The sequence below is a fragment of the Anser cygnoides genome, chromosome 2 (genome assembly GCF_040182565.1).
Source record: "Anser cygnoides isolate HZ-2024a breed goose chromosome 2, Taihu_goose_T2T_genome, whole genome shotgun sequence".
Taxonomy (NCBI): domain Eukaryota; kingdom Metazoa; phylum Chordata; class Aves; order Anseriformes; family Anatidae; genus Anser; species Anser cygnoides.
Genome location: NC_089874.1, coordinates 62937008 through 62951057, shown reverse-complemented (window position 1 = coordinate 62951057; position 14050 = coordinate 62937008). Strand labels below are relative to the sequence as shown.

General features: G+C 37.7%; 1 protein-coding gene across 15 annotated transcripts in view; it reads left to right on the top strand.

The window, feature by feature from the left end:
* The window catches only part of PDE1C (phosphodiesterase 1C), a 316420-nt gene that overhangs the window by 141370 nt on the left and 161000 nt on the right, over nt 1–14050 (top strand). For 10 of the 15 annotated variants that reach the window (XM_048075555.2, XM_066992242.1, XM_066992244.1 and 7 more), the window contains one exon: nt 1241–1303. The exons of the other annotated variants lie outside the window; for them this stretch is intronic. In XM_048075555.2, coding sequence (XP_047931512.2) covers nt 1241–1303 — 63 coding nt within the window. The remainder of the gene's footprint in view (nt 1–1240; nt 1304–14050) is intronic. 15 annotated transcript variants of the gene reach the window in all.

Sequence of the window (14050 nt, the reverse complement as noted above, 5' to 3'; positions counted from 1 at the left end):
AGTTCCAGTAATATATATGTATTGTTTTACTACCTGCTTTTTGACTTCAGTAAGGAGCTACCATAAACCACAGGCTGAGTGGCATAGGGAAAGTCTTACAGGGATTCAGTGGTATGACACTGGTATCCTTTCCAAAGGATACAGCAATAATAAAAGGGGAAAACAACCTAGGCAACTGGGTAGATTATGAGACAAAGCAATTATATAGATCTTCAAAGGATCAACCAGCTCATCAACTTGAACTTACAGTGTCCTGAATGGAAATACGTACTTGTTTTAAAATTACACTGGTTCTGTTTATCAGATAGGAATGTTATTATATGGTGTGAATCATCACAGAGAATAATAAGCTACAGACCTTGCGGAAAGGAAGTTGCCCTTTCTGGAAAAATACATTTGCAGGGAAGTATTGCACTTTAGGTAGTATGACCTTGCCTAAAACTCGTATTTCCCCTTTGCTTTGTTTGTTATGTTTAACATTCCAGTCCTCTTATTTGTTAGTTTGGGGATAATCAGCTGCAGGTTTGCAGCTCTGTTGGAGCTTCTTAAAATGAATTAAAATTCACTTTTAATATTAGTTCAAAGTACCTCTAAACCTCAGCTAAACAGTTTGTTAAATTTGATAGGTCACTTTTCACCAATTATTTTATTATTGTTAATAATTAAAATTATCTAGTTAGTCTTTTCTCATCTGATATTCAAATATATATATATATATAAATCCCTTGTATCTACTGCTAGTCTAGTAAAATATCATAAAAATTACTTTGTCTGGATGTTTTCCACTTACTCCTAATGTTATGTAACAGAAATAAATTAGAGGGGAAATATTTTGTTATTTGGCACTTCTCAGATTATGAAACAGTGTTTACTCACTAAAATACTGAGCTCATTCCATGGAGGAATAAGTCTTTAAAAGGTATTATTTATGGAAAGAAGCTGTAAACTTCCTTCAGATTTTAAAGAAGGATTTTTAAAAGATTAAGGGTCAGTGGTGAAACCTTACTGAAACTTCACAGGCTGCTTAAAATAATTTATTTATTTATTTTTAAATCCAAATGCGTAAGGATATCCAGCAGCCTGCAATCAACTCATTAAGAGTTATTTATTGTATCTTAAAAAAATATAACATATGCTGTTCTAGCCTGTATAACAGCATTCGGAGTTCAGACTGTTTTTTTACCCTACAGAAAGGTACTGTGAGAAATGCTGAAGAGCTGATGGATTTTCTTTATTTCAGGAGCTTGTTGTGGGAAACAGTCATCACATTTGAGCGACTCCACAGTCTGATAATTCACATACGGTCAGTTACTGTGTGCATGTGTGGGTGTGGGGTGTAATAGGGCAGGCAAAGGCAGGATGACAAAATTTTTGCTTCGGTTTTTGACAAGAAGCTATTTATGTGGCTTTAAAGAGAAGGAAATAAATTAGCAGGTTGAAACTCTGGCTCTTAAAAAATTCCTACTGATTTCAGTTTGAACTACATTTCCCACTTAGGATTTTTGGAGGTCTGTTCTCATCTGTCTTTCTTTCCATCCCTCCCCTGGACACTCACCCCTCCTCCTGTAGGCTATAATCAGGACCGAACAGGAAGACTGTAAGGACATGGTCTCCAATACCACATACAAGACAATTCAAATGCATTTTGAAATTAGTTGCATTGTAACTAAGCAATGATGCTTAGTCAGAGAAATTATTTCTTAGGCTTTCATTCTGCTCTTTTGCTGGATCCTGATTTCAAAATAACCATCCAGATAAAAGGATATTTTATATCTGAATAATGAAAGAGAAGTGCAAATGAAGGGTGGCGTGCTGAGGTGTGGGGATGGAGCTAGAGCTGACCTGGTAGACTACCACCAAATCCTGCCTGTCTTAGAAATGCTGCCTTTTTTTTTTTTTTTTTAAACAGTCTCTATTTCTCTGTACACAGCCTGTTTCACACTTCAGATTAGTTTTCTTCTCTCTGTGTTTTCATTTAACTCACTGTATGTACTGGAACCCACAGGGGTAATTGCCGAAAGGTCGAGTGGCTTTCAGGATGGAGTTATAAGCAACTAATACAAGTATTCGGGACTAAAGCTGTGGCACAACTGTTGAGTTAGACAAGTAACATGAACAGTCTCCAGGCCTGAAGAACTAACAGTCTAACCAAGACAAGCCCAAAACAGCAACTCACACTGGGAAAACCTGAGGAATGGGAGGAATTGCTATTTGCTTTGTTCATTCCTGCTATGCTGTCAGTTGCTGCCTGTTTAATATTATTAGGGGTGGTTGTTTTCACTGTAGTGTTTGGCTTCAAGTGCCTAGTTGATTTTGTTAACAGCTCTTGTTAAGAGTGGAATTCATCTTGCCTAATTGTTTTTGTCTGCCAAGGGGACATTTAGTAGAAGTTGACTCTTCTGAGTCACCCTTTACAGAGGAACTGTAGAGGGAGCTTAAAGAGAAGAGCTTGAAGAGAACAGTAAACATCTATTCAGATGGCCAGTGTTAGGTGATGTGACTCCAACCCTGTTTTGCCATGCTCATTTCTACAGGCCTATATACATACATGACACAGGCTGTGGGGTTGGGACTGTATACCTGACCTTATATCTCATAAGGCTAGCTGTTCGTTCATTTAGTAGGGAACTTTTTTTTTTTTTTTTTTTTTTTTTTTTGTGGAGTATTATAAGCATGGGAGTGTTGTCCTTGTTTAGGTAATGGTAGATTATCTAGAGTTTGCTTTTGTGCTAATTTGTCTTAAATATAAGCCCCTTTAACACCTGTCTCATGTGAATGCATGTATTCTTGACTAGAAAGGAAAACACGTATGTTAGGTATTGCATGCATGTGGAAAAATTTATTTACCACTGACTACCAGCTTTCCATTGCAGACAGATCTGCAATTAGATCACTGAATTAAAGAATTCTTTTCCCAGAATCACAGAATTCTTCAGGTTAGATCTCAGGAGGTCCCGACACCAACCCACCAACCCCCTGCTCAAGACAGGCTCAGTGATGAGCTCAGACTAGGTTACTTCGGGCTGTATCCAGCTGGGTCTGGAAAACCTCGAAGGATGGATCCTGTACAAACCCTCTGTTCTACTCCCTGGCTCTCCTCACGTAGAAGTTCTTCACCCCCGGTTGGCCTTCCAGTGCACATATCAAGAAATTATCCTTGACAGTATCCAGAAATACCCTGGTTTGCCTGAGAGGACCAGCTCTATTCTTTGTATTCCCTGAGTACTTTTCCTGAATAGCACATATGCCTGTCCATCACAGCATGCCAGTTGTGCACCTCATTCCACCATGTCTTTTATTCCAACCTTGCTGCAGTTTGGTGACTAGTTCCTCTTGTTGTCTTTTTTTTTTTTCTTTTTTTTCTTTTTTTTTTTTTTAAATCAAGCAGGAGGATGTATTTGTGTCTGTAAGTTTGAAATAGGTACCTTTTGCTTTACTTTTAACAGTCCTGGAGTGTCTCTTGTTTTTCTGTTGCACCATCAGCTTTCCAACCTTTGAAAACTGTGGATTATAATATCCCTCCCATGCCATTCCTAATTTAAAGCCTTTTCTCCACTTTGTTATGGGGATCTCAGCACCCCTTAATACTCAGTGAGGACCTCATGTCATAAAATACCTGTCTACAACACCAGTTGCATAACCAGGCAAGTTGCTCTCTGCAGCTTCCTGAGGAGAAGCAGAGAGGGAGGTGCCAGTCTCTGCTCCCTGGTAACTCATAACAGAATGTGTGGGAATGGCACAAAGCTGCAGCAGGGAAGGTTCAAACCAGACATTAGGAACAATTTCTTTACCGTGAGGGTGCTCAAACACTGGAGCAGGCTTCCTAGAAATGTGATTGATGACCATGCATGTCAGTGTTTAATAAGCATTTGGACAACACCCTCAATAATATGCTTTAATATTTGGTTAGCCCTGAAGTGGACTAGCAGTTGGACTAGAAGATCTTTGAAGGTCCCTTCCAACTGGACTATTCTATTCTATTCTATTCTATTCTATTCTATTCTATTCTATTCTATTCTATTCTATTCTATTCTATTCTATTCTATTCTATTCTGTTCTGTTCTGTTCTGTTCTGTTCTGTTCTGTTCTACTCTATTCTATTTTTCTCTATTCTATTCTATACTATGCTACGCTACGCTATGCTACACTATGCTACACTACGCTACTCTTCCATCCTGGAAACCATCATGAATGCAAAAAAAAGTAGCTAAATAAATTCAAAGAATTCAATCTCCTAAAAAATTATTCTTGAAGCATGTATCAAAAGCTCTAACTAGCTATACTTCATTATCCCTACTAAATAGTTAAGAGATTATATAGTTGTGTGATTACTGTATTCGAAGATGATGGATATAAACAAGATAAGTTCATGTGTTGTTCATGCTGGGGTAATTCCATATTCCATATCCGAGACCTTGATTCTCCCACTGCACTGAGCAATGAAGTCTCTTATTGCATTTTGTTTAACCAGTGGGACTGTCAGTTTTGTTCCATTATAGTTTCTGCTGCAGTCAATCTACCTTAATGTTATTTAACCATCGATGCTCCTGTGGTGTACAAAAGTGAACGGGTATTGCAGTGTATAGCACTCCTCAGTGTCTGCCTTTGGTGGGAAGGAGTTGGTCTTATATATTGCCTGTTAGCAGATCTTCCTACATAATTATCAAATCAAGGGGAAGCTGACAGCCCATGCTCTTTAAAATTGACATCCCTATATTACTTCAAGATATTGATTGCACAGCAAGTTTATAATATTCTTTTTTTTTAATTTCAATTGCATCCAATTTTAGGATAACAGATTCTTTTATACTCCTGAATTCTTACAAATGTAATCATTAATAAATTTGCAGTAGTTCTGTGGTATGCATGAACACATTTATCATTTTGCAGTACCCCTCCTCCATTCACAACAACCTCACAACTGCAGAAACAACACATAATGTTGTTTTCACAATTTTACTGCCCTTCAAATACAGTCTGTTTCTAGATTACCACCTCTGACTAGACTGACTGAGTACTTGAAAATTTCTCTTAAATGATACAGATTTTTTTTTTCTCCAGAATCATGTTGGCCAACACAGAATTTCTGTTATGAAAAAAAAATATATAGTTCAGGATAGCATTGTGAAGTATATAGATGAAAGGTAAATTAGAGGAAAATGGTTGAGTGATTAAGTTACTCAGCTGACATACAAGAAAGTCATGTTGAAGCATCTATACTAGGTTACAATCTTGCTTTCACAAAACATTGAAGAAGGTTTGATTTCATTCCTTTGTGGCATTAGAAGTGAACTTCTGAAGCTTTGCTTTTCTTTATTTTTTATTTCATGACTCAGTTTTCTTGTTTTCCAAACAACTCAGTCTGTGATAAGATACTGAGCTTTTCTAGTGTTGGTACAAGATGTTTTGGCTGTACGTTTCAGTCTGAGATGCAGATTATGAATATTCTTCATATATGTGCAGTGTAATTTATTCTGGAGCACAGTGGCAAGAACTGGAATGTAATGGAGGCAGTAAGGATCAAAACCACCTGGATATCCACTTACACTGGCAGAAATAATGGAGAAGCTTTCACAAGACTTTTTCAAATCACTAGCTGGGAAATTCTTTTTAATGATGGTTCTCCAGTTTGCCAGACATGTCAGTAACAAAGATATATTGTGGTGATGCCTGTCCAGGCTTTTGCTACATACTGATACTAGTAAATGAAGTGGAATCACCTTTTTTGGATTGGTGTTGGTTGTATATGTCTTGCAAGTAGTTTGTAGGTTAAAGGCTTCTTAACTGGTGTATTGCCTTTTGCCTGCTTTTGCATGGGAACTCTGACTCTGGACAGAATTCATGGAAGGATGAGCTCTGCTCAGCCCAAAAAGGTAGTCAGAAAGCAAACAGATGGGACATAATATTCAAGAGATTGAAGGGCTCTTCTGAGAAATGATGGGACTCCCACCCTGTGAATGTTGCATTTTCTTGGTAACTCTCTGTTACAAAAGTTAGAGCAGACAGAAGAAGATTCTACAGCCTGGTGATGAAAATGCTGAGGCTTTGGTGTGAGGAAAGATTAGAAGGATGAAGACCATTTTATTTAAAGATGAGATAAATCAGACTGGATATTTTAGTGTTCTTGAAACAGCCAATTTTATAGAGCAGGCGTTAGCTCTTTCCCAGAGTATAACAACCAGAAAAGAGGAAAGTAATAAGAAGCAATTCTTTCAATTCGATAAATATCTCTGTCCTATCAAGCTGTATATTTGTAAACCAGTATCAATAAGGTAAATAGTTCATTAGGATTCACAGTAGTACCAGCTACTTCTACAAAGAATGAGAACAGCTGCAGTTGTTTTATATATAATAAATGTTTTCTGAAGGCTATAAACTTTGGCCATTATCTTACTGATGTGCTCTGAACTTTGCTTTATGAGCATTTTTTGCCCGTTTTTAAATATGATCCTATCTGAAGGGCAAGATGTGCCAAGAGAGAGAGACAGATAAGTAGTTAAGCAGTCCAATGCTCTTCTTAAATCTGTTTCTGAAAGTGCTATAAGAAAGCCAAGTTTGCTGAGAATTGAATGAGGAACAGCAATATTATATTGTACCCATGTTCATTTTATATTACAGCATCCAGAACTACAGTGTGAGAAGTCAACCCTAGGGACTACAAAAACCTTTTAAGATGATGATGGAGACTCCATTAACATTCTGCACATTTTTTTTCAGAGTATATTTTTCTTTCCTTTTTTTTTTTTTAATTTCTCTGTTAGATTAAAAGACAAAAATATTAAATATTTTTTCTTTTCAATATACAGGATGATTAGAGAAGATGAACTTCTCTTTGTTAACTATGTAATCACTTACTGTCATTCAGATATGAATTTGATTCAGCTGAGTGATTTTTAAAGAACGCATGCATGAATTCCAAAGTGAAATGTATTTATCTACGTTGATCTAACAAATACTTTTATTTTGTTAATAGGAAAGGGAGAAAAAGTGATGAGAAAAAAAAGTCTGTCAGCTTGTTGAAAATCACAAGTGATCCTATACTGGTTTGATTTAATTGTAGTGCCAGCAAACTTTTTTCATTAAAACTTTTCAGAAAGTAGCAGTCTGAAAGAGCTGATTGCATTGCGTATCTTTAGCTAATACTGTATGGCAGAAGGATGAAATGAAAAGAGAGCAAACTGAAACCAAGGAAAGAAAAGGTCTTGGGCAAGAAGAAAAGGAAAAATGCATGTATTTGAATGTTTAACTCATTTTGCTGATGTACAGTAAATTTCTGGACATTTCAGATGAATTGATTTTGGATGATTGGATGTATTACTGAATGATAAAAAGTTTCAAACTTAGTCACTCTTTCAAGAAAATGACTGTGGAAATAACTTGATACATTTTTAATACATTTTGTCTTTCACTCAGACTGAGTTCCTCTCAATCGGTCTACCTGGTGCCTTAATACTTGGGAAGTCCTCATGCTATAAACAGGGCTTCATGCAGAGTGGGGTATTATATGCCCACAGCAGAATGGCAGAATCTAATCCCTGCATTTTACTAAAATACAAATTGACTTCCTTTTAGGGTTTTGATGTTTAATTTCATTATGGACTCATTGCCTCCAGTCTGAATGATATCATGGCCCAGACTTGGGGAAGAGAAGGGAAATTATTTTTCAATGAATTTTAGGGATAAACTGTCATTAGATGCTTATAATCACATTGCACTGGCTTTGAAGGGAGGCTTAAGAAGATGAATTTTGCACAGTGAATGGATGATGGGCATGCAGAGGGCCTATTAATTTCCTACTTCATGAATTTTCAAGTGAAATAACTTTACCTGACAAATGGTCCAAATGAGTCAGAGGTAGGTGACGGCTAAAGTAGAAGTTAAATGTCTTAAGTGATATTTTATTGTACTAATCTAGTCAAAATACCATAAGTAACTGCAGTATTAAAGGTGCATGTAGTATCAGACAGAGTCTGGAGGGAGGAACAGTATATTTTACTGGATCAAAATGTGACAGAAAATGAAGAAGCCTTTAGGCAAACAAGCCTGCCTTCAGGTACCTCTACCTATCTATAGGTATCTATAGGGCCGTATCTCTATGGCCCTGTAGCTCTTTCTCCTTCTATCACAGTTGCAAAAGTGTTAGTTCCACAATTCAGAATAAGGTGAACCACTTCTTGGCATGGAAATAGCCACTGGTTAGAGCAGCAGGGGTCAGAGTCACTGATTAGTCTCTCCAGCTAGTGTTATTAGCTTTCCAAATGTCACTCCTTACTCATTTCACCTACTTGAGTCTGTCATGTCCTTTTGTGCTGATGATTCTGAGAGCAAGTTCGACATACAGTGTATAACAGATGGGCAGCTAAAGTAGCTGACTGGGATAACATTTTAGCTTTCTTTAAGGGGCATGGATTCTTTTCCTCCAAACATTGTTTTTTCATCCCATAATTGCTCACATGTTGTAGGAAACTCATCTAAGTCAAACTGTCTATGTCTGCATGGTTGAGAGAACTGGGCAGAGGTCTGGGATTTCCATCTTTGCAAGTCTATGAAAAGCTCATCTGTCACCTATGAACTGAACATGTTTGGCTGTACTCATCTCCATCTGAAAACTGGAGATGGATTGTTGCTAAGTAAACTCAGCATTTGTTTGTAGGGAACAACCAATTGTGAAGCATGCGGGGCACAGACCTGTAGCTGCAATATTCACGCTTCCATTCTTGCGAACTTGCCAGGCTAAGATTGATTTTTTTCTCAAATGCAGAAATTTTAATAAGATAACTTTTTAGTGTTTCAAAAGAAAGAAGGTTTTAAAGTTGCATTTTAAAGTGTGTACTGGACAACATGGTTTTTCTTGTTTTTTAACGAAAATATGAGAATGTTGGGAGAAAAAGGGAGAAAAGAAAGAAAATAGCTCAAGTCAGTTTTACAAAATGTGTATATGACTCATTTTAGGATTGACTGAAGCCTCTATGCTCAACATCCAGATTGTGCTCTGTTCTGCTAAAGGCTATTTAAAAATGATATTCTAAAGTCTGTCCAGCTTGTCCAGCAATACCAAAGTTGGATAATACAAATGAGAGACTGGCTGAGAAGTGAGGAAAAAGGAAATCGAAATGGTTGGCTGTATGTGGTTTTCAGGCCATTCAGTGAGCTTGCTGTGTATATGAATGTTGCACATTCATGTTAATGCTCAGTAGGGTGAAATCTGGAGACACACCGTACCTTATTATTTTTCAGATTCTTTGCATCTTGACTTGAGATAAATTGATTAATGTAGGCTAAAGAATAGTGTTTCATGGCCTAAATATCCATTAGGGAAGTTTTATATACGTGGATATCCACTACTGACTAACTTTAAGAAGAATTTTGGATAGATTTGGACATTGACCTATATTAGGATGGCAGTTCTTATTTTCCCTTGTTGGTAAAACGCAAATTGGGTGAATGAGGACTTCATTTATACCATTAAACAAATGTAGTTTATGATGAATTGGAAAGTTTAAGTCTTCTCATGCAATAAAGTAGTTCTTTATTATGCTTGGGATCAATTAGGAGACAAAAGGTGATGCTTAGAAAAGATATTTTTATCAAAAGGCCCAGCATTACTTTAGTAATTAGAATCCCTGTGAGTTAATATCACACAGATCTGAAAAATGTTATTTGTTCATATTTATAGAAAATCTCTTAGTGCTTCTGTATTGCTTTTGACTTTCCCTCTTTTTAAATGCTTGACAAAGGGGCCAAGTAAGCCTCAAGTAGAAACAACCCTTTGCACTGAAAATAGATCTCCCAAACCGCCAAGGTTAACTTTCTTTCTCTTTCCTTGTTTTTCTTTCCCTCTTACCCTCTCCTTCCTTCCTTCCTTCCTTCCATCCATCCATCCATCCATCCATCCATCCATTGTTTTTTTGCTCTACATGGAGAATCTCATTTAAAATGGTGTAATAGAATGGCAGAGTTTGCATTTAAAAACTGTTCTCTTCCCATGGATGTACCAATTCTCTTTTGCAGCTCACTATGTTATACTAAGTGTATAAGCAGTTGCTTTTGGCCACTATAGAGAAATGGAAGGCCAGATTGAAGCTATTGATGATATCATGTCCATACTGCTTTGTAACTCTTGTGAAGTTTTCACATTTTGAGAATTGCCACCAATATAGTTTTGGAATGCCATAAAAAATCAAACATCTTTGACCTAGGCAGAGTTAAGAGAGTTTTTGTTTTGTTTTGTTTTTCAAGTTTTATGTAGACTACAACTTTTATTTCTACCTGACTTTTGCTTCCAATTTGAAGATAGGAACTTCCACAGGTATTATTTGATAAGCATTCCAGCTATAATAAAGTTGCAGTGCCATCAATTCATTGCATTATCAAAAGGCCAATTGCTTAATGTACTTGAATTGGAACTTGCTTCAGGCACAGTAAGAAAGCAACTCTGTGATGAATGGCAGTTAAAGTTAAAATTGAATATGCTGCTCTGGAAAGGTATATTGGCATTTGCTTTTTGCTTTAACTGCAGAATTGTTTCATGAAGAAAAGATTGAGTCTAATAACAATTGGGCTTGCTTTGCATAATATTGTCTTATCCATGCTATAAATCTTTGCCAATATCAGATTCACAGGACACAAAGCTCACAGACTCCTCAAAGCTTATTTGTGAAAATGCCAAGGTTTGAGATTCTGAAATGAGGCTGCTATTAAAAGATGCTAAATAGGCTTTTTCACTTTTGCTATTGTTGAGAAATAGCTTCTTGTCTCTACCTCCTCTTTTAGGAATCATGCACATAGAAGGTATTTGTGAGATGTATTGGAAACTAATTTGAGTTTTTATATATTAAAGGTGTATATACAGATAATCTAGCTGAAGTTCTCACACAGCTTCTCTTGGGATTTTGCTATTGTCCTCAATTGCAACATGTCCAAATATAGCATACTTGAACTTCAGAACTTTCATTTTCACTTGATAAAAAAAACAACTACGAAGCGGAGGTAATTTATTTTTTGTCTGTCTTTGTTCTGGAATAGTGAAATTTTGTATTTCATTTTTTCCTTGGTAGTCTTGTATTCAAACAAGCATGTTCCTGATAGCACTTACTATAAAGGAGGCTATATCAACCCTCCAGAGCTTGAGAATGCTTTCTACCACCTAGCTCTCTGTGTGCTTTGCAGCTGGGTCCTATTTCAAGTTAAGATAAGACTTGCATACCATCCTTCCCGTTGTGCCTGGTTTTCCATGCAAAGGGCAATCCAGCCTGGGGCAGAAAGTGTTTCCTAGCAGCTATGTTGTGCATCAGTTTGGCATTGTATGAGAACTCGTCACTCTTCTAGTCTGAGTTTCTCCAGCTGATTAGACCCATGTGTTCTGTGTTATTTCTCTACATCCTGCTCCTGAATTTTGAGGCATGGGTTGTTGCACACATTAGCAAAATCAAGACTAGCAAAAAGGTCCTGAAATATGTCAGTAGTATCATCATTCTAGTCACTTTTTCAAATAATAGCCATTACATGTACCAGAAAAAAAAATACCTCATGCCTTCAGAGATAGCATTCTTTGTAGTTTTTCAGTCATCTAGTTTGCCTTTCATTTAAGAATAGTGTTTGGTATGCTTGCATGTATATGTAGGCAAATTTCTCCTTTCCAGTGCTGGAAGAGTAAGTCCTGTAAGATTTGTAATGAGGATCTCATTTCTAATGAAGTGTTCAGTGCAGCTCTGAGCCCTTTTTATTAATAGCTGTTGTAGAGCAGTTTATAGAGCAGTTTATTATTTCTTTAGATCACTGCTTATGTGAAATCATTCTTGAAGTATATATGAACAGCTAATGTTCATAGACTATTGTGTACATTTGATATCAACACTGATTATAAACTCATATGTCTTGTTGGAGCTTTCAGAGGAACTGGGTTGCCTCAAGGCCCCAGCACGTTCAGTGACACGGTTCTTAGAGAGATCCCTGTGAAAGACAAAGATTTTAGCAACTGCTCATAGACTTGAGCAGCTCATAGATTGAACAACTGCTCAATCCTCAAAATACAAGTCTCAGAAAGCTTAAAACATAAAGCAGAGGTTTTAAAAATAAATCAGAATGTTTATGCAAAAAAATGCAGTGGCTGGTGCCACAAAACACATGCATGATTTTTGATGGGTGGAAAGTCTCCCAGCCAGTCGGTTCCATTTGGATCCTGGCCATGTAAGGGTGGTTTGGGATGGAAAGGGCTCTAGACAATTTGGCATGGAGGTCTCTGGCTGCAGTTTTGGATAAGTCTTTGTGTCAGAGAAGGGCAGGAGGGAGGTTGTCTGATCCCTGTGTCTGTCATTTTCATGGAAGGGTCTCTGAGTCACTAGCAGATGGGACTGCCTTGTCCTGGGGAAGTGATTCTATTGGGGCGCCCTTCTTCATCAGTACCTTTTCCTTCTCCTCCTCAGTCTCTCAGGCTGGGCTGCCTCATTCTACTGGTCTTCTCTGTACCCGTGCAGAGATTTCTGTCCACTTTGGAAAGTGTCAGAGTGAGTTTCTACCCTTCAGCACATTTGTCAGGGTGTGCAGAGCAATCCTTTAAGAATGCACTGTGAGCTGTGTTGCTGTTTCAGGATTGCTGTATGCAGGAATACAGGAGCAAAGGGTACAGGTATAAAAGCTACACGCTGTTTTTGCTTCTGATGCAAGTGGCTGAAGAACTCAAATTTCCACCCCCCCCGTGAATTAATGCCTTCCCTCCCCACACCCCGGTCACGCAGGTTTGGAGGTGAACAGAAAGGAGTGTAGATTGTGAGGACAGCTACAAATAAGCTGTATGGTTTATTTAAGAGAACTGTCCTGAAGGAGTGACACAGTAACCTTGGTTGTGACCTTCCTCATTGCTGCTGGCTATTACACAGAGCGTTTCTAGAATTAATCTGGTGCTCTGACTCAGCCGTGCTGACGTGGTAGACCTGCTGTAATCAGTAGAGGAAATTTGCTCTCACTTGCAAGCTAGTGTGTAGGCTTTTCCTCCTTTTTAATAATTTGTTATGAAATGTGTCTCTTCTTGGCTCCTTCCCTAACAGAAGAAGAAAGCTTAAGGATTTTCCCTGTGCAGTCCTCTTAGCAAACTCTTAATATAGAGGATTTTAGTACTGATGATTATATACAGTGCTAGTGGTGTCGTTCAAATTGGAGCAACTGTTTGGTATTTGCTAGTTATGGTGGCTGGTTATGGTGCAGTTAACCTGCATAAGCACTGGCAGGACTGGAGCAGGTGAGTGTGGAGTTACACATGGGTGCTTTTTATTTTAATCCTCAAGGATTACTGCAGAGTTCACTCACATAACAACAGCATGAAGAATTTTGTATGTAAGTATCGATAACCATGGCACATTTGCACATCAACTGCACCTTGATTGCAGAGTGGCTATGAGCTACATATGCCATTGTGTTTCTTGGGTTCATTTGGTGGATGTGGTTTGCCTGGGCAACACCAAGGTAAAAGTGGAATGCCACTTGGCATTCCCATACAGTTCTGCTTTTATACGTTTAGTCCTGAAATACAGTATATGGCTTCTCACCCTCCAGCACAAACCTTGTCTTGATGAAAAAGAATCAGGAGTGAAAAACTGAATGGTTATTTTCTCAGGCTTATGAAGGACTGTTAGGAAACCATCAAAACAACCTCCTCTGTGTGAACTGAACCAGATTTAAGTTGGCAGAAACCAAATGACAATCCATAATTTACTCAGCTCCCTTGCCCATCCGCTCCTCCGCACTTACAAAAACCTTAATCAAAATATTTGAAGGTAGTTGACAGAGCTGAAAGTGAGTAGCTTCAGTCAAACAAGAAGAAATTGGTGTGATGTTCCAGATACTTTGCTTCTATAAATGGACAAATATCTCATTAAACTCCAGTGGAGCTTAGCTATTTTATATTGGCTGAGAATTTAGTACCAGACATTTTACATCATACTAATTATGCATTAGGCACTGCTTTATGACTGCTCCAGCATTTTGATGGAAACAGATTTTAGAATTTTGTTTTGGGAAGTGCAAAACACTGCAGATAAAACTGCCACTTTGA